This window comes from Palaemon carinicauda, unplaced genomic scaffold, assembly GCF_036898095.1.
Source record: "Palaemon carinicauda isolate YSFRI2023 unplaced genomic scaffold, ASM3689809v2 scaffold47, whole genome shotgun sequence".
NCBI classification, from domain to species: domain Eukaryota; kingdom Metazoa; phylum Arthropoda; class Malacostraca; order Decapoda; family Palaemonidae; genus Palaemon; species Palaemon carinicauda.
In genome coordinates this window covers 199,712-223,042 of record NW_027171728.1, presented here as the reverse complement: position 1 = coordinate 223,042, position 23,331 = coordinate 199,712, and the positions used below count along the sequence as shown (strand labels likewise).

At 40.6% G+C, this 23,331-nt stretch overlaps 1 protein-coding gene across 1 annotated transcript; it reads left to right on the top strand.

Moving 5' to 3' along the window:
- LOC137636969 (uncharacterized) lies at positions 1-22,293 on the top strand. Its single transcript, XM_068369295.1, has 7 exons — positions 1-1,050; positions 5,010-5,098; positions 5,487-5,630; positions 9,424-9,585; positions 9,799-9,949; positions 10,590-10,752; positions 20,706-22,293. Exons 1-7 carry the CDS (start codon positions 1,005-1,007, stop codon positions 22,009-22,011), a joined length of 2,061 nt encoding a protein of 686 aa, XP_068225396.1. The 5' UTR covers positions 1-1,004; the 3' UTR covers positions 22,012-22,293.
- The last annotated feature ends 1,038 nt before the right edge of the window (positions 22,294-23,331 follow it).

Below are 23,331 nucleotides of genomic sequence, written 5' to 3'. Positions count from 1 at the left end.
TCTCTCGCATTTCGGATTCGACACTAACATGGAAACCACAGGCAAAGAAAATTTGATTTTATAGTTAATTAATGACGTGAATTACGTATTTATATTAATCTATGTGATATTGAGACCAAATTATGTTTCTGTAATTATATATCTTTGAATGATTCGTGCAACAAGATATATTTTGGTATTAGTGCAATGTGGAGTTGGTCAACGTGTGGTATACGTGAAGAAATGTGTTGGAAATACCCGGTTAAATGGACAAAACTAAACGTTGCATGGAAGTGTCTTTGAACGTCAATGACTTTTACGAGTCTTTGACGAAAGTAGAAAGACATTGTGCTTTTATATCTCATATATATACAATCTAAAACTATCTATTAACGTTCTTGCAAACTTATATGGCTATTAAGAAAGGATTTATGTGAATATCTTTAAGGAAAAGGATATTTTTCATGATATATTTCTAATGGCCGCGAGTTATCTTCGCGCAAATGTTGCAGTAAAAACCCTTATCAACAAAGGGAATCGAGTGTGCGCATACTATTATATCTATTATATATACAATCTAGAACTATCCATTAACGTTCTTGCAAACTGGTATCGCATATAAGAAAGGATTTATGTGAATATCTTTAAAGAAAAAAGATATTTTTCATGATATATTTCTAATGGCCGAGAGTTATCTTCGCGCAAATGTTGCAGTAAAAACCCTTATCAACAAAGGGAATCGAGTGTGCGCATACTATTATATCTATTATATATACAATCTAAAACTATCCATTAACGTCCTTGCAAACTTATATGGCGAATAAGAAAGGATTTATGTGAATATCTTTAAAGAAAAGAATATTTTTCATGATATATTTCTAATGGCCGCGAGTTATCTTTGCGCAAATGTTGCATTAAAAACCCTTATCAACAAAGGGAATCGAGTGTGCGCATAAAGGGGAGACTCTCTCGATCAACAACGTCATTTTTACTTGCTTAATGAACATTTATAACATTTATGAACAATGTCTACGAAGGAAAGTACACCAGAGAAGCCAGTGGAAGGGTCAGGTGAGTGATTTAAATGTTAATTATTCAATTATTCTATTTAATAATGTTATTAACATGATTAAAACACTTCGTGCGAAGAGACGTTTTCGTGAGTCAATGTCTTCTTGGCCTTTCTCAAGGTCATCCACAGAAGTTTCTTCGTTTTTGATGAATTTTAATATATTCTATACATTAAAGGCTTCTTGTTAATGTGGAAACTGACTGTATGGTTAAATATTCCTTTCGTAATTAACTTTTAAAATCCAATTGTTGATTATGGTGATTTTTTGGGAATTTTCTTCATTGGAATGTTTGCAATTGCAAAATAGCTAAAGGGAAAACACCGTAGGATTTGACATTACTACTTTTTTTAGGCTATTATTTTAATTTCTAAACAAATTTCCTTTAATTTATATCGTATTTTAAGCAGAAGGATTTAAATCCATAGTGTAAAATAAACACAATTTTTTCTGCTATTAAGAGGCCCAATGTTTTCCCTAAACAGTTTTGGGTTTTTACCCAAATAACAGTAAAACTTTACCATTTACTGTAGTACAATATGAAGAAAGTATGAAGAGTTATTGGTGTATATTTAAAGGTATTTTGAATAAATCTGATGGAAATACTGGTGCATGTGCATATTTCTAAGTATTAAGTTCAAATTCTAGAAGTTATAGCTGATAAAACCACACTTTAAAGGGGAGGGGGGCCTTTGTATATCAGCGGCCGGTTCCTCCCACACGCTTAGAAATGAACTAAAACTAACCTAAACGTTCCCCAGGTTACATTAACCTGTGATAAACTACAATAATACCCTTTCCCCCTCCTAACCTAACCTTCAAGCTGTGTCGCTACCTATTTACCTAACGTGGGCCCTGCAACCCCATTACACTGCCGTATTCTTAAGCCGTCATCATACATACAGATGGCCGCTATCATACATACACCCCAGGGAAATGAACAAAAGGACACCACCTAACCTAAAGTTCCCCACCTAACTTAGGAGCTATATCTTTACCTGCCTGTAGGTACCAGGTACCAGCCCTTTGACAGTGTTAGCTTTAGCTGACCCTACGACTAAGTCACAACATTCTAGAGTAACCTGTTTAGAAAACTTGAAGAAAATATGGTATTATTTTTAGCCAAGTGCCAACAGGAGCTTACAATTGTGAAATACACATAAAATTAAAGGAGAATTTGGCATCTAAATATAAGGGTGTACTTATAACGACGGAACAACCCTATCGGACCTTGGTTGACCTGGGAAATTGCCGAAGGTTTTATTTTATTCAATCAGCATTCAATATTTCCAAAAGGCAAACAGAGTGTGGGCCAGAGATGCCCTTTCTTAGCTGCTGAGACGTAAAAAGGGTAACGCTGTACTTTCGAGTGTCGAAATCTGACATGGTGCAAAACTGGCGAGGGTTATGAACTTCACCTAACGAAGCGACTTCGTCTTGTCCTATTTGTATAAGATAGCACTCCAATGAGATTATTTCGGCATTTGTTCCACGTGGTGTTGGTGAAACCCGTTATGTTAACGATAGAAAAATAACTCCCAACAGCAAGCCAACATTTCTTTGGCACTGCTCAAATAATTCATGTCAAAGGAAGATAGCCAAAATAGGCAGGAGTTTTTTGAAGATCCAAACTATCCTGTGAAGGTGTTCTTGTTATAGTACCTTCCTTTGTACATAATGTATTGCAGAACACGCACCCGTCCCACATTTGATTCTGTTAATATATATCATGGGGTGAATGTCGTTCGTTGGAGCAAGTGTAAAATTTCTTATTACTTGTAGATTCCCTTACGAAATATGATTGTTTTACCTTGCTAGAGGGTAAGCTAAGAATATGTCCGTCTAAGGGTATTTCCCCCCCCCCCCCTTTAGGTAAGTAGGTAAGGACACAGCTTCTAGGTTAGGTGGGGAAGTTTAGGTTAGTTGGTGTTGTGTGCAGAGGTTTTGCAGAACGACGGAGACTTGTTTTGTAATACGACGCCTAAGGCTTATGAACACTTAAAAGACGAGAAGGAAAATACCATTTTTATGCAGGCGGGTGGCCCAATCCACCATTATACAGACTCGAAAAATATTTCCCATGTAGGACATAAATTTGCCAAAAGTCAATTTTAAGAGTTATATACAAATATACAAACCTAACCTTATCGAGGACACTATTAAAGGAATGAACTCTAGCCTAACCTCAACTAAGGTACAATGTATATCTTGGGCAAGGGAAGTAAAGAATCACTTTAAGATAACCTTTCTTAAAATGGCATGCCTTAGTTAACATGGTATATCTGGCTGAACTACTTTATAATGAATAAATAGACTATCTTTCCTTGGTGGTGTGGATGAATCAATTTACCCAATAAGATCTGTGCTAAGGCAGGAATGTTATCAGAAACCCTTAATAAACCACAAAAGTCTTCCTTTTTAGGACTTCAATATCAACATTGTTTATTAGGCATTCTAAAATTTCATGCTGAAGTTGCGGTTGAAAAACCACACTTTAAAATGGAAATGAACAAAAGGACACCATCTAACCTAAAGTTCCCCACCTAACTTAAAGTTCCCCAGCTAACTTAGGAGCTATATCTTTACCTAACTGGGGTACCAACTCTGTGACTGTCGTATCTTTAGCTAAACCCTAAGACTAAGTCGTAACCCTTGTGTTTCCTTCCAAACGATTTCACCTCTGAAACTGGATTTTTCATATGCGTGTCTAGATTGGTCAGGGTTACAGGTGGTTGGAGAGACTAACGGCAAGTTTCCTGAGAGGAATGGTGTCTAGAAAATTTCTTGGTTCGGGAAAACCAGCTTAAAATGAAGCAATGGGGTGGAGCTGAGGTGCTCAAAATAATTTTAACTTTTAACAATCATTCAAGGAAAAGACCCTTACAATCAGTGAAAGTTATGGTTAAATTTTTGAGCTTTATGGAAATTATTGTACGGTATTGTATTTACCATAATGAATATAAGGTTGTAGTTATTATCCAATTTCCATGCAGTATCTAACTCCTCCAAATAATGTCTAAATCATTCAGCGCTCCATGTCCGTAACTAAACCGCGATTAAGAACGCTCATAAAAAGGCATACAGTACTAGCAAATTTTTATACAATAAAGATGGTAATAAGGTCAGAAGTCCTGATAAGTTGAGCCAGTTATTATTATTACTACTTACTAAGCTACAACACTAGTTAGAAAAGCAGGAAGCTATAAAACCAAGGGATCCAACCACTAGTTAGAAAAGCAGGAAGCTATAAAACCAAGGGATCCAACCACTAGTTAGAAAAGCAGGAAGCTATAAAACCAAGGGATCCAACCACTAGTTAGAAAAGCAGGAAGCTATAAAACCAAGGGATCCAACCACTAGTTAGAAAAGCAGGAAGCTATAAAACCCAGGGATCCAACAGAAAATAGCCTATTGAATAAAGAAAATTGATAGAATAGTCTGCTTGAGTGTACCTTCAAGCAAGAGAACTCTAACCTAAGTCAGCGAAAGACCGTGGTACAGAGGCTATGGCACTATAAATTACTTAGAAAATAGTAATTATCTTCTGGAGTGTATTAACCCTTTTACCCCCAAAGGATGTACTGGTTCGTTTCACAAAAGCCATCCCTTTACCCCCATGGACGTACCGGTACATCCTTGCAAAAAAAAAAGCTATAAAAATTTATTTTTTCATATTTTTGATAATTTTTTGAGAAAATTCAGGCATTTTCCAAGAGAATGAGACCAACCTGACCTCTCTATGACAAAAATTAAGGCTGTTAGAGCAATTAAAAAAAAATATACTGCAAAATGTGCTGGGAAAAAAATAACCCCCTGGGGGTTAAGGGTTGGAAATTTCCAAATAGCTTGGGGGTAAAAGGGTTAATATGCAATGCTTTATTATAATCAAGCAACTTCAAAACATGAATACAGTATTCAATCTTGTTCATAGAATGTACTTACATATGACTTGTGTTTCAGATGAGGTCCAGACCAACTTGACTCGAACTCAGTATAACGACCAGCTGGACCAACATCAGACGCTGCTGCAAGCCAAAAATGCTGAACTGGTAAGTTCCGGCTATTGTTTCCCCTGTTGAGAAAGAGATGCGTAATTCATTTCAGTAGAAATTCAAAAGTTCAAACTTGCCGCAAATGTTTTTATGTTGAACAGGCTGGCATAAGTCTTTTTATAGTTTATATATGAAATATCTCTTTTAATGTTGTTAATGTTTTTGAAATATTATTTTAATTAGTCATTACTTATATGGTTTATTTATTTCCTTATTTCCTTTCCCCACTGGGCTATTTTTCCCTGTTGGAGCCGTTGTGATCATAGCATTTTGCTTTCCCAACTAGGGTTCTAGCTTAGCTTGTAATAATAATAATAATAATAATAATACATCTTAAAAGTACACCGACAGGCTCTAATGTATTTTTTATTATCATTCCAAACAGACCAGGTATACAGAAATGCTGAAAGCTGTGAGGGAGGAAAAAGAACCTTTTACGAAAGTTAAAGTTACTCTTCAAACAGAGATTAATGAAGCAAACAAAGCCATCAATGAAAAGACAGAGGAGGTTACCCTCATCAAGCAAAAGGTAATATAACTACGTTAATTGGTGTTATGCACGAATAGTGCGTCTATTATCTAAGAGGAACGTAGAGAGTAGAGGTCCCCCTTTTTGTTTTTGTTTCTTTGTTGATGTCAGCTACCCCCCAAAATTGGGGGAAGTGCCTTGGTATATGTATGTACTATCTAATAATGTGGACCTAATATTTTTATCATCCATATATGTGTAACAAAATCATCATCATCATCATCATCATCTCTTTACCCTTTTACCCCCAGGGTATTTGAAATTTTCCAACCTTTAACCCCCCAGGCATGTTTTTTTCAAGCACATTTTGCAATATATATTTTTTAAATCGCTCTAACAGCCTTAATTTTTGTCATAGAGAGGTCAGGTTGGTCTCATTCTTTTGGAAAATGCCTTAAGTTTCTCGTAAAGTTATCAAAAATATGCAAATAAAAATGTAAATAGCAGTTTTTTGCAAGGATATACCAGTACGTCCATGGGGGTAAAGAGATGAGTTTTGTGAAACATACCAGTACGTTCTTTTGGGGGTAAAAGGGTTAATACGCCTATTGACGAAAAGGGCTTCTGTTAGATTTCGCCTGTCATCTCTATCTTGATAAACCGGGATATTCTTCGCACCCTGCTATGCTTGGGACCGGGCCACTCTGTCATTTTTGCTTTCCATAAACTGACTAAATCCATAAAGAATTCATTGGGTAAATTCATCAAAGGATAGCCAGTTCCTTGTGATGCGCAGTGCCTATCTAACCAAGGCAAGTGACCTCCGTCGGTCCATTTTACTCTAAGGGAGAGTAAAAAGCTAATACTCTGCTATACGTTACTGTATATAAGTCGAGTGGAAACAATTTCTTTATAGTTTCTTCCTGCTATCACTAATACAATTATAAATTCTTTGTCGGGTTGATGTACATTAGTTCAGATCGTCTTCCTTGACTTCTGCAATTATAGATTTTTAACCTTGATTTCTGTTTGTCAGTGTTTATAGATTTTTAACCTTGATTTCTGTTTCAGTTTTTATAGATTTCTAACCTTGATTTCTGTTAGTCAGTGTTTATAGATTTTTAACCTTGATTTCTGTTTGTCAGTGTTTATAGATTTTTTAACCTTGATTTCTGTTTCAGTTTTTATAGAATTGTAACCTTGATCTTTGTTTGTCAGTTTTCATGGATGTTTAACCTTGATTTTTGTTTGTCAGTTTTTATGTTGGTTAGAAAAATAAAGTTGTAAATACTCAATACTAGTATTATAGTAATATAATTGAGACAGATTGCTTGCCATTTCTGTAAATTTTAGTTTAAATTGAGTATTATTAAAATGTACTTTAACCTCTGAATTTAGCTAAATGATAATCTTGCTCAATTGTGGAGTAAGTATATGCCCCTTTGGTGAATATACACCTTCTCTCTCTCCTCTCTCTCTCTCTCTCTCTCTCTCTCTCTCTCTCTCTCTCTCTCTCTCTCTCTCTCTCTCTCTTTCCTTTTATGGTTGTTTCTTTTTCTTCTGTTTTTAATCTCTCTCTCTCTCCCTCTCCCCTTTTATGTTTGTTTCTTTTTCTTCTGTTCTTAATCTCTCTCTCTTTTTATATGTTTGTTTCTTTTTCTTCTGTTCTTAAAATCAATCTCTCTCTCTCTCTCTCTCTCTCTCTCTCTCTCTCTCTCTCTCTCTCTCTCTCTCTCTCTCTCTCTCTCTCTCTCTCCATCCTTTTATATGTTTGTTTCTTTTTCTTCTGTTCTTAAAATCAATCTCTCTCTCTCTCTCTCTCTCTCTCTCTCTCTCTCTCTCTCTCTCTCTCTCTCTCTCTCTCTCTCTCTCTCTCCATCCTTTTATATGTTTGTTTCTTTTTCTTCTGTTCTTAATATCTCTCTCTCTCTCTCTCTCTCTCTCTCTCTCTCTCTCTCTCTCTCTCTCTCAATTTTTATCTATAGCAGATTTCCTCATTGATATATATTTTAAATTAAATACTGCAACGGTTCATGCATGATTCTATGTCAGATTTTTTTTGTGGGTTTCACACTATTTTGTCACTTAAAACATTAAAATTAGCAGTTGTATTTTTCCCATTACATATAATTCACGTAGGTATAACTTCGTGTATCTCGGTGAGACTATGTGCCACTGCGTGTGGGAGTCCTGTCCTCAAACACCACTTGCAGGTTGACGAGGTTAGAGAAGGCCTACACTGTCCCTTCTTGCCCTGAGCTTTCTGCCTTTACTTTGTACTAATTTTCTCTTCGTGGAAGAACTGATCTGTCTATAGTAGTCACTTGCTAATATTTTAAACTACTTCTTGCTTTATCATAATAATATTATGTAAGAGTTTTAGTGTCCCTTTCCTAGACTTAATATCAAAATGAGAAATACACCATGGCCTTCTAGATGGTACAATTGATGCCAGATTCTATGAATTCATGTATTGCAGTTGCTGTATAGATTAACCGTCAACTTGTATAAGGAAATCTATCATCCTCCAGTTGCCCTCAAGTAGTTCAACGTACTTTATGATTGACTTTAGTTCACCGTAGTCTTAATTCAAGACCTCTATTTATTTTCTTTGCTGTACACTAAGTACTGTAGATATTTTGCAGCAGTTTGTGCAGCACCCTAGCAGTACCAGCTGAACTCGGTTGAGTCCCTTGTTAGGCTGGAGGAACGTAGAGAGTAGAGGTCCCCTTTTTTGTTTTTGTTTCATTTGTTGATGTCGGCTACCCCCAAAAATTGGGGGAAGTGCCTTGGTATATGTATGTATGTTGTGCAATATTTTTTATGATACAAGAGATAATTATTTTTATCCCAAAAAAGCCATAGTTCTGTTAATTTCAGAGCAAGGCTTCTTACTTATGGCCATCTGCGAAAACGTGACTGGTCCACCCAAAAGGCTACTTATCCCTTTTACCCCCAGGCTATTTGGAACTTTCCAACCCTTAACCCCCAGGGGTTATTTTTTTTTCAAGCACATTTTGCAGTATATATTTTTTAAATTACTCTAACAGCCTTAATTTTCGTCATAGAGAGGTCAGGTTGGTCTCATTCTCTTGGTAAATGCCTGAAGTTTCTCAAAAAAATTATCAAAACTATGCAAAAAAAATTGTGAATAGCAGTTTTTTGCAAGGACGTACCAGTACGTCCATGGGGGTAGAGGGATGTGTTTTGTGAAACGTACCAGTACGTCCTTTTGGGGGTAAAAGGGTTCACACTTTTAAAGAGCAAGATTATTGTTAGAATCATAATTCGTTTTCACTTTTAATGCAAGAGTAGTAATGGGCAATGATATATATCTACAAAACATTTTATTCTATAATTTAAAGTTCAATAAGCGTAATCTTATTGTACTGTACTTAAAAGTAAAACCTGAAAGTTTTATTCATTTATGGGATTTTTTTAGGGTTTATATGCAATTACAGAAGATTCTCAACTTGCTAATTTAATTCTTTCCAAGAAGCTGTTTGTTAGTCCAACTTTGTTAAATATTGGCCTACAGTAGGCCTAACCTGATTCCCATGCCTATGATTTCCAGCTACAAAAGTCAACATATAGGCGGGTTTCATATGAAATAGATCTCAGGTTATTACAAATATTGTATTGATTACTGTATTAAATTATATAATGTTTTTTTTTTTTTACGGTATTTCTGTATCTTATCTTTGTTATTTTCCATTGGACTTGCGTTTGTAACTCTAAATGTTTGTAATTTGAGGACCTTCTGTATACTTTTGTAATTTGCAGGACTATTGATACAAACTGTATCATGTACTGTATCCTATTTAATAACCTCTTTTGTTGTTAATCTTCACAGCTCCGCTATCATAGCGTAAAGCAAATCAACGAAAACATAGAACGTCTGGAATACCAGCTGAGGAACAACAATTTCAAACCGAGAGAAGAGCAAAAGATATTAGACGAGATATCTATGTTGCAAAGGTCAACCAAGACTCTCAAGGAATATGAATCCAAACAGGTATAGTGATGAAATTTTAAGTTTTCATGGCCACGAATTAAAATATATTACCGAATAGTGAAGAAATATCTGCCCTTTACCTCACAAATGATAAGGTCTGTTCGGATAAACCTGGGATTGTAAAATGTAAAAATATATTGACCTGTACATTCTATTTTATTGTTTATTATATGACAATATTAGAATTATGATGTTCTCTTTTATTTCTTCTAGGCTGAAAATAAGAAATATCGTATGGAGAGATCAAGACTTATCAACGAGCGGAACGACAATTACTCGAAAATCCGAGCACTGAAAGCGCAAGAAGACGAGATTAAAAAGGCTATGACTGACTTGCGAGGCGTAATAAATAATAGCAAGAAGAGTAAGTTTCACCAGTGTTTGTTGTCGAATTTGCTTTGACCCTACGCATAAAGATATGAAAAAGTAACAATGTCAGTGTCAACTATAGTCCATTTCTTTTAGCGAGGCTGATTTGCACCAACTCGCAGCGGTGCCCTTTTAGCTCGGAAAAGTTTCCGGATCGCTGATTGGTTGGACAAGATAATTGTAACCAATCAGCGACCAGGAAACTTTTCTGAGCTAAATGGGCACCGTTGCGAGTCTGTGAAATATGACTCGCTAAAAGAAATGGACTATAGTGAGGGGGTTTAGGACCCTATAGCTCTATGTACAGTATTGAGTCACAGGTTTTTAAGTCCACCTTCTGAGTCATCATTAGCCATTTCTTATCGCTCCCTGGTCTTAGCCAGAGGTAAGTGACAGGATTGGGGGGGGGGGGGCTTTGGCTGCCGATCATGTACAGTATATATATGTGGTCGGTCTCTTGGACATAGTGTGACAGATCTGCCCCTTGCCCTACCTCTGATAAGTTACCTTTAGAATAAAATTAAGGTTTTGTACATCTAAGTAGTTTTTTAGTGTACGGAACTTTAAACAAGAGAGTAGGTTAAGAACTTAAGATTTTTTATAAATCTCTAAGTTTTGTTGGTGATGCCTTCCAGGTATAGATCATTTACGACAAATGAAACCAGCATTAGAGAAGAAGTGGATTTCCCAGCAACCTCAACAGTACGCGGCAAGGAATAAACGCTTCGAGGACAAAAATCGCCACAGACAGGACTATTTCCAGCCAAGAGATAGACAGGAAATCAGGCGAAAGTTAAGGTGGGTTTATGAATGACTACTGAAGTGCATAATGGTCATAATTTAAAATGCCACATTATCTATTGTAAGCATTGTCTATCTGAATTTCCCTCTGGTATAGGACATCATCTGTAGTATCTCTCATATGTGGCACTGGTCTTGTTACTGCTTTTCCCCAATTCTAACTACAGTACAAGATGTAAACATCTTAACCCTTTTACCCCCAGGCTCTTTGGAAATTTCCAACCCTTAACCCCCAGGGGGTTATTTTTTTCCCAGCACATTTTGCAGTATATTTTTTTTAAATTGCTCTAACAGCCTTAATTTTTGTCATAGAGAGGTCAGGTTGGTCTCATTCTCTTGGAAAATGCCTGAATTTTCTAAAAAAAAATATTAAAAATATGAAAAAAAAGAATTTTTATAGCATTTTTTTTGCAAGGACGTACCGGTACGTCCATGGGGGTAAAGGGTTGTGTTTTGTGAAACGTACCAGTACGTCCTTTGAGGGTAAAAGGGTTAATGACTACTGAAGTGCATAATGGTCAGACTCAAAATTGCCACATTATCATCTGTTGTAAGCATTTGTCTATCTGAATTCCCCTCTGGTATAGGCCATCATCTGTAGCATCTCTCATACGTGGCACTGGTCTTGTTACTGCTTTTCCCCCGATTCTAACTACAAGATGTAAACATCTTAACCCTTTTACCCCCAAAGGACGTACTGGTACGTTTCACAAAAGCCATCCCTTTACCCCCATGGACGTACCGGTACGTCCTTGCAAAAAAATGCTATAAATTTTTTTTTTTTTCATATTTTTGATAATTTTTTGAGAAAATTCAGGCATTTTCCAAGAGAATGAGACCAACCTGACCTCTCTATGACAAAAATTAATCCTGTTAGAGCAATTTAAATAAAATATACTGCAAAATGTGCTGGGAAAAAAATAACCCCCTGGGGGTTAAGGGTTGGAAATTTCCTAATAGCCTGGGGGTAAAAACGGTTAACCTTTAGTGTGTTAAATTTACGAGTCAAGATTTACTATACTCTTCTTTATCAATTTTGGTAGCTATTCCTTCTCTGTGGGAAAGAATTCCACCACCCTCTTGTAATAGACAAGAATGTCCCCTCTCAAGGTGTGGTTCCCTTTGTTATAACTACTCTGTCTTTTATGGTGAGAGAGATTTAATAGACATTTTTTGTTTGTGCTTAAGTGAATTTAGAAGTTTCCTCGTATATTCAGGTATGATTGTTGCTATTATAATTTTTGATAGTCTGGTATGTCTACTATTTTTATATGAATAGTTGTATAGGATTGTCATAAGAATAAAAGAAAGATTTTGACCAACTTACTCCGGATACATCATGTACCAAGTGCAGGGGGCAAAGAACGGTCCATTTTAGAATGATCAATGTTAGATTATGGGGATCAATAAACATACAGAAGGTCCTGAACTTGGAAACTTAATAGGTTGCAAGAAGCTGTTATGAACCCTTTCGCCCCCAAAAGGACGTACCAGTACTCTCTTGCAAAACACTGTTATTTACCTGTTTTTTGCATATTTTTGATAAATTTATGAGAAACCTCAGGCATTTTCCTAAAGAATGAGACCAACCTGACCTCTCTATGACAAAAATTAAGGCTGTTAGAGCAATTTAAAAAAAAAAATATAACAAAATGTGCTTAAAATTTAACCTTACCTTGGCGGTAAAAGGGTTAAGTTGAATTGCTTTCAAAGTAAAATTGAGAAAATTTGCCTTATTGTAGGCCAAACCCGACTCCCATGCAAACAATTCTAGCGGCAGAAGTCAACAAATAGTCTCGTTTCATATGATATAAATATCAGTTTATTGCAAATGTATACAAACTTCTGATACAATATCTGAGATTTATTATTTCAGATGGAATTTTGTTTGCATATCCAAATGTTGAAGACCTTGTATTAGGTTATACACATACATACATACATACAGTATACCAAGGCACTTCCCCCAATTTTGGGGGGTAGCCGACATCAACAAATGAAACAAAAACAAAAAGGGGATCTCTACTCTCTACGTTCCTCCCAGCCTGACAAGGGACTCAACCGAGTTCGGCTGGTACTGCTAGGGTGCCACAGCCCACCCTCCCCCGTTATCCACCACAGATGAAGCTTCATAATGCTGAATCCCCTACTGCTGCTACCTCCGCGGTCATCTAAGGCACCGGAGGAAGCAGCAGGGCCTACCGGAACTGCGTCACAATCGCTCGCCATTCATTCCTATTTCTAGCACGCTCTCTTGCCTCTCTCACATCTATCCTCCTATCACCCAGAGCTTTCTTCACATTAGGGTATGTGTCGTCTAAAATTAAGGATGGGATGCAATGTCTAGTAAAAGAGGAGTCTAGCACAACGTCAAGAACAAATAGGTCTGACGAGACTCTCCGGGCATCTTATATAATTTTTTGTGTTATGTCGAGCCATTAGGTATAAGATGCTACGCTTATATCCTTCATTAATGATCCCTTGGAAAACTCTTCCTGTGGAACTGAGAAATGATGTTTCTCCGCTGTAATTGTTGCTATGCTAGGTAGCTTTATGATTAAAAAATGTTATTTTTATTAATAAAATAAATTTTTGAATATACTTACCCGATAATCATGTAGCTGTCAACTCCGTTGCCCGACAGAATTCTATGGAGGGATACGCCAGCTATCACAATACTAGAAGGGGGTGTACTTACCAGCGCCACCTGTGGCCAGGTACTCAATCATTTGTTGTTGACACCTCCTCAATTATTCCTCGGTCCACTGGTTCTCTCTGGGGAGGAAAGGGAGGGTCGATTAAATCATGATTATCGGGTAAGTATATTCAAAAATTTATTTTATTAATAAAAATAACATTTTTCAATATTAAACTTACCCGATAATCATGTAGCTGATTCACACCCAGGGAGGTGGGTGAAAACCAGTGTACAAGATTAAAGGATAGCTAAGTATCCCATATTTCATATAACAGTTATCTCAAATAACAATGAAATAATAAGTACCTGGTAAGGAAGTCGAATAGAACCGTTACTCTGCCTCTTTATTTAAAGTTCGTCTTCCTTACTGAGCGCAGCGTTCCTCTTGGAGGCTGAATCAACCCAAAGGTGCCAAAGTACACGGGGTTGCAACCCCTACTAAAGGACCTCTACCAAACCTTTAACCCAGGCGCTTCTCAAGAATGAATAGACCACCCGCCAAATCCAAGGATGCGGAAGGCTTCTTAGCCTACCGTAACAACCATAAAAAACAACAATAAAAGTATTCAAGAGAAAGGTTAAAAAAGGTTATGGGATTAAGGGAATGTAGTGGCTGAGCCCTCACCTACTACTGCACTCGCTGCTACGAATGGTCCCAGGGTGTAGCAGTTCTCGTAAAGAGACTGGACATCTTTCAGATAAAATGATGCAAACACTGACTTGCTCCTCCAATAGGTTGCATCCATTATGCTCTGCAGAGAACGGTTTTTATTAAAGGCCAACGAAGTAGCTACAGCTCTTACTTCGTGGGTCCTTACCTTCAGCAATGCAAGGTCTTCCTTCTTTAAGTGAGAATGTGCTTCTCTGATCAGAAGCCTTATATAGTACGAAAGCCCATTCTTGGACATGGGTCTCGAGGGTTTCTTGATGGCACACCATAAGGCTTCTGACTGTCCTCGAATAGGTTTAGACCTCTTCAGATAATATTTGAGAGCTCTGACAGGGCAAAGAACTCTCTCTAGTTCGTTACCTACCATGTTGGAGAGGCTAGGTATTTCGAACGATCTAGGCCAAGGACGTGAAGGAAGCTCGTTCTTTGCTAGGAATCCAAGCTGAAAAGAACATGTTGCAGATTCGGTTGTGAAACCAATGTTCTTACTGAAGGCATGAACCTCACTGACTCTCTTAGCTGTTGCAAGGCAAACGAGAAAAGCAGTCTTGAGGGTAAGATCCTTGAAGGAAGCTGACTGGAGAGGTTCGAACCTAGATGTCATAAGGAACCTTAAGACTACGTCTAGATTCCAGCCTGGAGTGGAAAGACGACGTTCTTTAGACGTCTCAAAAGACTTGAGAATGTCTTGAAGGTCCTTGTTGGAAGACAGGTCCAAACCCCTGTGGCGGAGAACTGAGGCCAACATGCTCCTATATCCTTTAATCGTAGGTGTTGAAAGGGATCTCTCATTCCTAAGATGTAGAAGGAAGTCAGCTATTTGGATCACAGAGGTATTGGTAGAGGATATTGAATTGGCTCTACACCAGCTTCGGAAGACCTCCCACTTAGACTGGTAGACTCTACGAGTGGAAACTCTTCTAGCTCTGGCAATCGCACTGGCTGCCTCCTTCGAAAAGCCTCTAGCTCTAGCGAATCTTTCGACAGTCTGAAGGCAGTCAGCCGAAGAGCGTGGAGGTTTGGATGCAACCTGTCTACGTGTGGTTGACGTAGAAGGTCCACTCTTAGAGGTAGAGTCCTGGGGAAGTCGACTAGCCATTGAAGTACCTCTGTGTACCATTCTCTTGCAGGCCAAAGGGGAGCAACCAGCGTCAGCCGTGTCCCTTCGTGCGAGACGAATTTCTGCAGAACTTTGTTTATTATCTTGAACGGAGGGAATGCGTACAGGTCGAGATGGGACCAGTTCAGAAGAAAAGCATCCACATGAACCGCTGCAGGGTCTGGAACAGGGGAACAATAAAGCGGAAGTCTCTTGGTTATGGAGGTGGCAAACAGATCTATGGTAGGTTGACCCCACAAGGTCCAAAGTCTGTTGCACACACTCTTGTGGAGGGTCCATTCCGTGGGAATGACCTGATTCCTTCTGCTGAGGCGATCCGCTGAAACATTCATATCGCCCTGGATGAACCTCGTGACCAGAGTGAGGTTTAGACCTCTTGACCAAATGAGGAGGTCCCTTGCGATCTCGTAAAGGCTCCTCGAATGGGTCCCTCCTTGCTTGGAGATGTAAGCCAAGGCTGTGGTGTTGTCTGAATTCACCTCCACCACTTTGCCTAGCAGGAGGGACTTGAAGTTCAACAGGGCTAGATGAACTGCTAACAGTTCCTTGCAGTTGATGTGGAGTAATCCTTGTTCCTTGTTCCATACTCCTGAGCATTCCCGTCCGTCCAAGGTCGCACCCCAGCCCGAGTCCGATGCATCTGAGAAGAGATGAAGATTGGGGGTCTGGATGGCCAATGATAGACCCTCCTTGAGAAGGAGATTGTGCTTCCACCACAGGAGAGTGGTCTTCATCTCTTGGTTGATAGGGATAGAGACTGCTTCTAGAGTCGAGCCCTTGTCCCAATGAGCAGCAAGATGGAATTGAAGAGGGCGGAGGTGGAGTCTTCCTAGCTCGACAAACAGGGCCAGTGATGAGAGGGTCCCTGTGAGACTCATCCACTGTCTCACTGAGCAATTGCTCCTCTTCAGCATGCTCATGATGCACTCTAGGGCTTGGTTTATCCTGGGGGCCGATGGAAAAGCCCGAAAATCCTGACTCTGAATCTCCATTCCCAGGTACACAATGGATTGGGAGGGAATGAGTTGAGATTTCTCTATATTGACTAATAGACCTAGGTCTCTGATTAAGTCTAAAGTCCAATTGAGGTTCTCCAGACAACGACGACTCGTGGAGGCTCTCAACAGCCAGTCGTCTAGGTAGAGGGAGGCTCTGATGTTCGATAAGTGTAGGAATTTCGCTACATTCCTCATCAGATGAGTAAAGACCATAGGAGCTGTGCTTAGGCCAAAACACAGGGCTTGGAACTGATAGACAACCTTTCCGAAAACGAATCTCAGGAAAGGTTGGGAGTCTGGATGAATGGGAACGTGAAAGTATGCATCTTTCAAGTCCAACGAAACCATCCAGTCCTCCTGTCTGACCGCTGCTAAGACCGACTTGGTCGTCTCCATCGTGAACGTCTGCTTGGTGACATACTCGTTGAGAGAGCTGACGTCCAGCACCGGTCTCCAACCTCCTGTCTTCTTGGCCACAAGAAAGAGACGGTTGTAGAAGCCCGGGGATTGATGGTCCCGGACTATAACCACTGCCTTCTTCTGCACAAGTAGCAACACCTCCTGTTGCAATGCTAGCCTCTTGTCCTCTTCTTTGTAGTTGGGAGAGAGGTTGATGGGCGATGTGGTCAGAGGTGGTTTGAGGCAGAATGGAATCCTGTAACCGTACCTCAGCCAACTGACAGACTGTGCGTCTGCACCTCTCTTCTCCCAGGCTCGCCAGAAGATCTTGAGTCTGGCTCCTACTGTTGTCTGGAGAATCTGAGAGTCAGTTCTTTCCCTTAGATGTCCTGGATCCTTTCCTAGACTTGCTCCTGTGAGAGTCTGGACGGGAGCTTCCTCGGCTGGGGGCTCTACCACGAAAGGGCAGTATGAACCTCGTAGCCGGGGTATCAGCCACTGGGGAGCGATAAGTCTTGGGGACTGAGGTGGCAACCTTACACTTACGAGCCGATGAGGCTACAAGATCGTGCGTGTCCTTTTGTATCAGGGCAGCCGACAAGTCCTTAACTAGCTCCTCGGGAAAGAGGAACTTTGAGAGTGGAGCAAAAAGGAGTTGTGACCGTTGGCAAGGTGTAATGCTGGCGGAAAGGAAGGTACACAGTTGTTCCCTTTTCTTCAACACCCCTGATACAAATAACGACGCTAGCTCACCCGATCCATCTCTGATGGCCTTATCCATGCAGGACATTATTAGCATGGCAGAATCTTTGTCCGCAGGAGAGGTTTTCTTGCTGAGGGCTCCCAGGCACCAGTCGAGAAAGTTGAACATTTCAAATGCTCTGAACAACCCTTTCAGAAAATGATCCAGGTCTGAGAAGGTCCAACAAACCTTCGAGCGTCTCATAGCAGTCCTCCGAGGCGAGTCCACCAGACTTGAGAAGTCAGCCTGGGCAGAGGCAGGTACTCCTAAGCCTGGTGCTTCCCCTGTGGCATACCAAACGCAACCTTTCGAAGCGAGCTTCGTTGGAGGGAACATGAAGGAAGTCTTGCCAAGGTGTTGTTTAGACTGCAGCCACTCCCCTAAGATCCATAAAGCCCTCTTGGAGGATCTAGCTAGGACAAGCTTAGTATAGTTGGACTTAGCTTGTTGTACGCCCAGCGAAAACTCAGATGGTGGAGAGCGGGGAATAGCAGAGACGAAGTGGTCTGGGTAAATCTCCCTGAGTAGAGCCAAGACCTTACGAAAATCAATCGACAATGGAGAAAGCTTAGATTCGTCCACGTCTGATGAGGGATCAAGGTGTGCCTCCTCATCATCCGACACCTCATCAGCAGAGGGTAGCGAAGCGATCGGACCAGAATGCTGAACCGCAGAGTCAGAACGGGTAGGAACAATAACAGTGGTTTCCTCTTCCAGTAACTGTTGAGGGAAAACCTGAGGCTCAGACTGCAAAGGCTGAACAACAGACGAAGCAGAAGGCAGGCGCATGGGTGAAGGAGGTTGACTCCTAACAAGAGAGGAGGAACCCAAGGATTGCACAAGCTGAGCGGAGGACGGAGGCGGAGTAGTCCGTTCCTGTTCCTGTGAGATGAGCGGAGCATGATGAGGTTGAGGCTGCGCAGAACAAGGTAAAGTTCTCGCAAGCTGAGGCTCCTGAGGCGCAAGTCCAGGGTGTAGAGGAGCTTGCCTTGAGGAGGGTTGAGCTCGCTGCAGCGATGGCTGAGCAGACAGACTCACGGAGGGGAGAGGTTGTTGTACCCCAACCGAGAGTTGCACCACTGGTGGAGCAGCAAGGGGAGGCGGAGGAAGAGTGGAATAACTCTCCTGATCCCAAAGCAAGGGTTGCCTTAAAGAAGGCTGAGGCTGAACACCACTGGGAACAGCGAACTCCGAAAGTGGCTCAACATCGTACGCCTGGCAGATGGTGCTGCGACCAGGCGGAGCAAGTGCAGGCGGGGCGAGCACAGGCGGAGCGAGAACAGGCGGAGGGAGTGTAGGCGGAGGAGGAGGTGCAACACTCTCAGCCCGACACTCACGCATCAAGTCCGAAAGCTGAGCTTGCATGGACTGAAGCAGGGTCCACTTGGGATCGGCAGAAACGATAACAGACTGAGGTAAAGTCACAGTCGGGCTCTGTTTTGGCAGAACCTTACTCCTCTTGGGCGGAGTACAGTCGACAGATGACTGAGGCGAGTCAGAGCTGAGCCAATGACTGCAACCTGGCTGAGCACTCGCGGACTGGACTCTACGTTTAAGCGGTCTCGAGACCTGAGACCAACGTTTCTTCCCTGCTAGTTGATCAGCGGACGAGAATAAGACGGGCTCAATCGTCTGCAGGTGGGAGTGACGGTCTAAGGAAGACACGCCCGCAACCACCGAGGATAGTTCTGTGCGCCTAACAAGGCCTGTCGAACCCTTAAGCCCTTCGACATTGCTTCTCCCCTGGGCATGGGAGCTTGCAAGAGGTCCCGGACTGGGAGGACGACTGGCTCGCACAGAAAAATCCTCACGCACCACACCGGCACCACTAGCACTTGGCACTGCACCGACACTAGCACTCGTCACAGCACTGGCACTAATTCCACCCATGCACTCTTGACCTTCAGTTCTTTAACTTCGGCCATCAGAGACTTATGGTCACTTACCACTGATTCTACTTTATCGCCTAAAGCCTGAATAGCACGCAAAACAACTGACATATCAGGCGGAGGGCACACAGTAGGTTCGGGGGTAGCCACTACAGGGGTAGGAAAAGGTAGGGGATCATGAGGTGAGGAAAACATAGAAGAGTGAGAAGAACTTCTCCTAACTCTACCTCTCTCTAACTTAGATGAATATTTTAAAAGACGGACAAATTCCAATTCCGAAAGTCCGGCGCATTCCTCACATCGATTTTCTAATAGACAGGGCCTGTCCCTACAGTCAGAACAAGCGGTGTGAGGATCTACCGAGGCCTTCGGAATACGCCTATTGCAAGACCTACATCGTCTATGGGAGGGGGCTTGCGAAACGTCAGACATCTTGTTTCAAAGAGTTAGCCAAAGGGTGATCCAAAAACAAGCAAAATTCGTTAACCGTTATATCAGTATTATATAAAAGCTATCTAGCTAATATAAGAAGGATTCCAGTAAAGCGACAGCCGTTAATCTGAGAGAATACTTCACCAAATATCCGTGAATAAACTCGAAGACCATAAGCGTATCCCAGAACGTCTAGCCGGAAGCACGACAGAGGAATAATTGAGGAGGTGTCAACAACAAATGATTGAGTACCTGGCCACAGGTGGCGCTGGTAAGTACACCCCCTTCTAGTATTGTGATAGCTGGCGTATCCCTCCATAGAATTCTGTCGGGCAACGGAGTTGACAGCTACATGATTATCGGGTAAGTTTAATATTGAAAATTATAGTCGTGTTTTGCAATACCAACTCCTCGAGTTGCTCCAAATATCGTCGGTTGAAATCCTTGAGTATTTTAGCCAGCCATCCTTTTATGAAGCACAAACGTATCCTATTATGTAGTTCCTCCTGCTTTTGAATATTTATGTTCTTTTCTCCTCATGAAGATAATAAACAAGGTTTTCAACAGTTGTATGAAATTTCAATTTTCTAAATTTATTTTTGTAGGAGATAGGGTGATTAGGATATAGTATATTTATAAAAGATGGGATCATGGTTCATAGAGATTTTGACCTGTTTATAATCAATGCATTTCATGAACCACTGAGCTTTGATTTATCGTTAGTTCCAGGTTACAAAATTTCCTCAAATTCCAACACTTAATTGGTTTCAAGAAGTTATTTTTAAGTCCAATTTTGTTATATTTTGGCCTAATATAAATGTTTTGCTTAGGGTATTAAATATAATAGAGGACCTTCTGTAATGTTTCCCTGTAATGTTTCCATCAGGTAAAGTAGCCAGAAACATAATCCTAAAGTAATAAGTTTCACATAATAGATCTCTTGATTATATATAGGCAATTATTTAGCACAGCTTTCTTATATTTTCTTATTTTACTTAACAGGGAAAAGTATGATGCTCCCAAAGAACCATACGAAGAGGAATGCGATATGTGTAGAGTACTTATCAGATACTTACAGTCTTCTATGAATGTACATACTTTGTCAACGCCAGCCAATGCAAGACTCACACCCTTGACCACAGCAAGCGCACCATGCACGCCAGCTTCCGATCCTGGTGACGACGGATCCTTCTATATGAAGCCAAAAGACGAAGATGGCTTCACCAGGGTTAGTAAAAGGGAAAGAGCCAAGGCCAAGAGGGAACACAGATTATCTAAACGCGTTAAGGAATTGCCTCACACTCCCGACGTCCTTTTTAAATTTACCAAGTTATCGGTGTCGCCGCCCAAGAATACTGATGAAATACCAGGCGCTGTAATAGCATTGCAAGATTCGCTGCAGCGCTACCATCAACTATATTTAGAAGGACAAAAGAATTATGGGAAAGTAAAAGATAACAGAAGTAATGAGGGAGAAAATGCCAAATTTATGAGGCCTACAAGTTTGGCTCTGACACCTCCTCAGGTCGTCATTACAACAGTACCAACAGCAACAGCTACTCCTGGGGCAAGTTCATCCTCATTCTTAGTTTCTGAATCAATATCCAGCCCTCTAAACCTAGAGAGGAATTTGCAAAATGACAACCCAACATCTTTCCCGATGCAAGCAGCCGCTCTGGCACAAGACAAAAATAGATCCTCGACTACTACATTACCATCCCGTCCACTTAAAACAGAAACAGACATTGTTTTAAGTCCTTCTGTCCAAAACGAACCTTTGGGAGACCCTTGTGTTTCAAATGTGTCTCAAAATGGTCAATTTTTATATAAGCCCAATCCGTCTTCAAATGTCAGTGTTACCTCGCAACCCCCTACCTGGGCTGCTGTGGCTACTAAAACGCTATCGAGCCCACAATCGACCACTGCGTTGCGCGAAGTGGCTACTAAAACACTATCGAGCCCACAATCGACTACTGCATTGCGCGAAGTGGCTACTAAAACACTATCGAGCCCACAATCGACCACTGCGTTGCGCAAAAAGCAAGCTGTTGTTCAGCCTGAGCAACACCTCGAAGTATTATGCAATGGCACCTCACCTTCAGAATGTCTCGGTGAGCCCTACTCCCCGTTAAGTTTCCCTACCTTGGCAAATCAGAGACGAGAGACAAATGTGTGTAATGGAATGTTGTCGTTAAGGGGTAACAAATCTTTTTTTCCAGCACACGTACCTTATCCCAGTAATCTGGACGAGGTAAACAACAACACTACACAGAGCTATGCCAACGTGACTGCCAAGATGAAAATATAGACGTCAGTAATATCCTTTCATATGTGATAAAAACGAATGTTAGCGGGAAGCTTACGATAGAGAAAACCAAAGGAAGTACTTATCTGATAATGTTAATTTTAATTTATAAATGAAGATTCTATGCAAAATTATTCTTCAGTAATTTTAAGAGACTGCTGGAAAGTATATAAGAATATAAACACTTCCCTATATAATTTTCTTAAAGTATAATGGTTTTGTGATAATACTTTAGAATATTGTAAATATGTAAATATCAAAATTTGTAAATAATGTTTTTATGATGTAAATATCACTACTTTCTAGTCTTCTTCACCTTCTGTACTTTTTTTAGCAATATATTTTGAATATATTTTAATTTACTAAGTTGTGTAAATAGAAGTTTTTATCGATCAATATAGGTGAAAAGTATTATTTTATGTAGACTGTGTTAATACACTATAACAATATTATTATATATGTGTTCTATATTAACAACCCAATGTAAATGGTTGCTGGTAAATATATTATTTATTTAAATCTGTATTTTATTCCTGCACATCAAAAAATATTTTTATGAATCATTTGTTATACAGCTGGCCTTGAAAAATATTTCTGTATACATTCAATGAATAAGTGTCCCATAACTTAAAAAACTATGTTGATCTTGATGAAAATGTGAATTGTAGTAAAGGTTTAAAGGTCACCCATGAATGGCAGGGGACAGAGAAATTGCCTATCAAGCAAGACAATGCCCTAGAGGTCACTTATGAATGGCAGGGGACAGTGACATTGCCTATCAGGCCAGACAATGCCCTAGAGGTCACTCGTGAATGGCAGGGGACAGTGAGATTGCCTATCAGGCCAGACAATGCCCTAGAGGTCACTCGTGAATGGCAGGGGACAGTGAGATTGCCTATCAGGCCAGACAATGCCCTAGAGGTCACTCGTGAATGGCAGGGGACAGTGAGATTGCCTATCAGGCCAGACAATGCCCTAGAGGTCACTCGTGAATGGCAGGGGACAGTGACATTGCCTATCAGGCCAGACAATGCCCTAGAGGTCACTCGTGAATGGCAGGGGACAGTGAGATTGCCTATCAGGCCAGACAATGCCCTAGAGGTCACTCGTGAATGGCAGGGGACAGTGAGATTGCCTATCAGGCCAGACAATGGCCTAGAGGTCACTCGTGAATGGGAGGGGACAGTGACATTGCCTATCAAGCAAGACAATGCCCTAGAGGTCACTCATGAATGGCAGGGGACAGTGAGATTGCCTATCAGGCAAGACAATGCCCTAGAGGTCACTCATGAATGGCAGGGGACAGTGAGATTGCCTATCAAG

Excerpts from the sequence above, each read along its gene's own strand:
- LOC137636969 (XM_068369295.1), top strand. The coding sequence starts at position 1,005 with ATGTCTACGAAGGAAAGTACACCAGAGAAGCCAGTGGAAGGGTCAG. Across the intron at positions 1,051-5,009 it reads GAAGCCAGTGGAAGGGTCAG|ATGAGGTCCAGACCAACTTG; the intron begins GTGAGTGATTTA and ends CTTGTGTTTCAG. Across the intron at positions 9,586-9,798 it reads AGGAATATGAATCCAAACAG|GCTGAAAATAAGAAATATCG; the intron begins GTATAGTGATGA and ends TATTTCTTCTAG.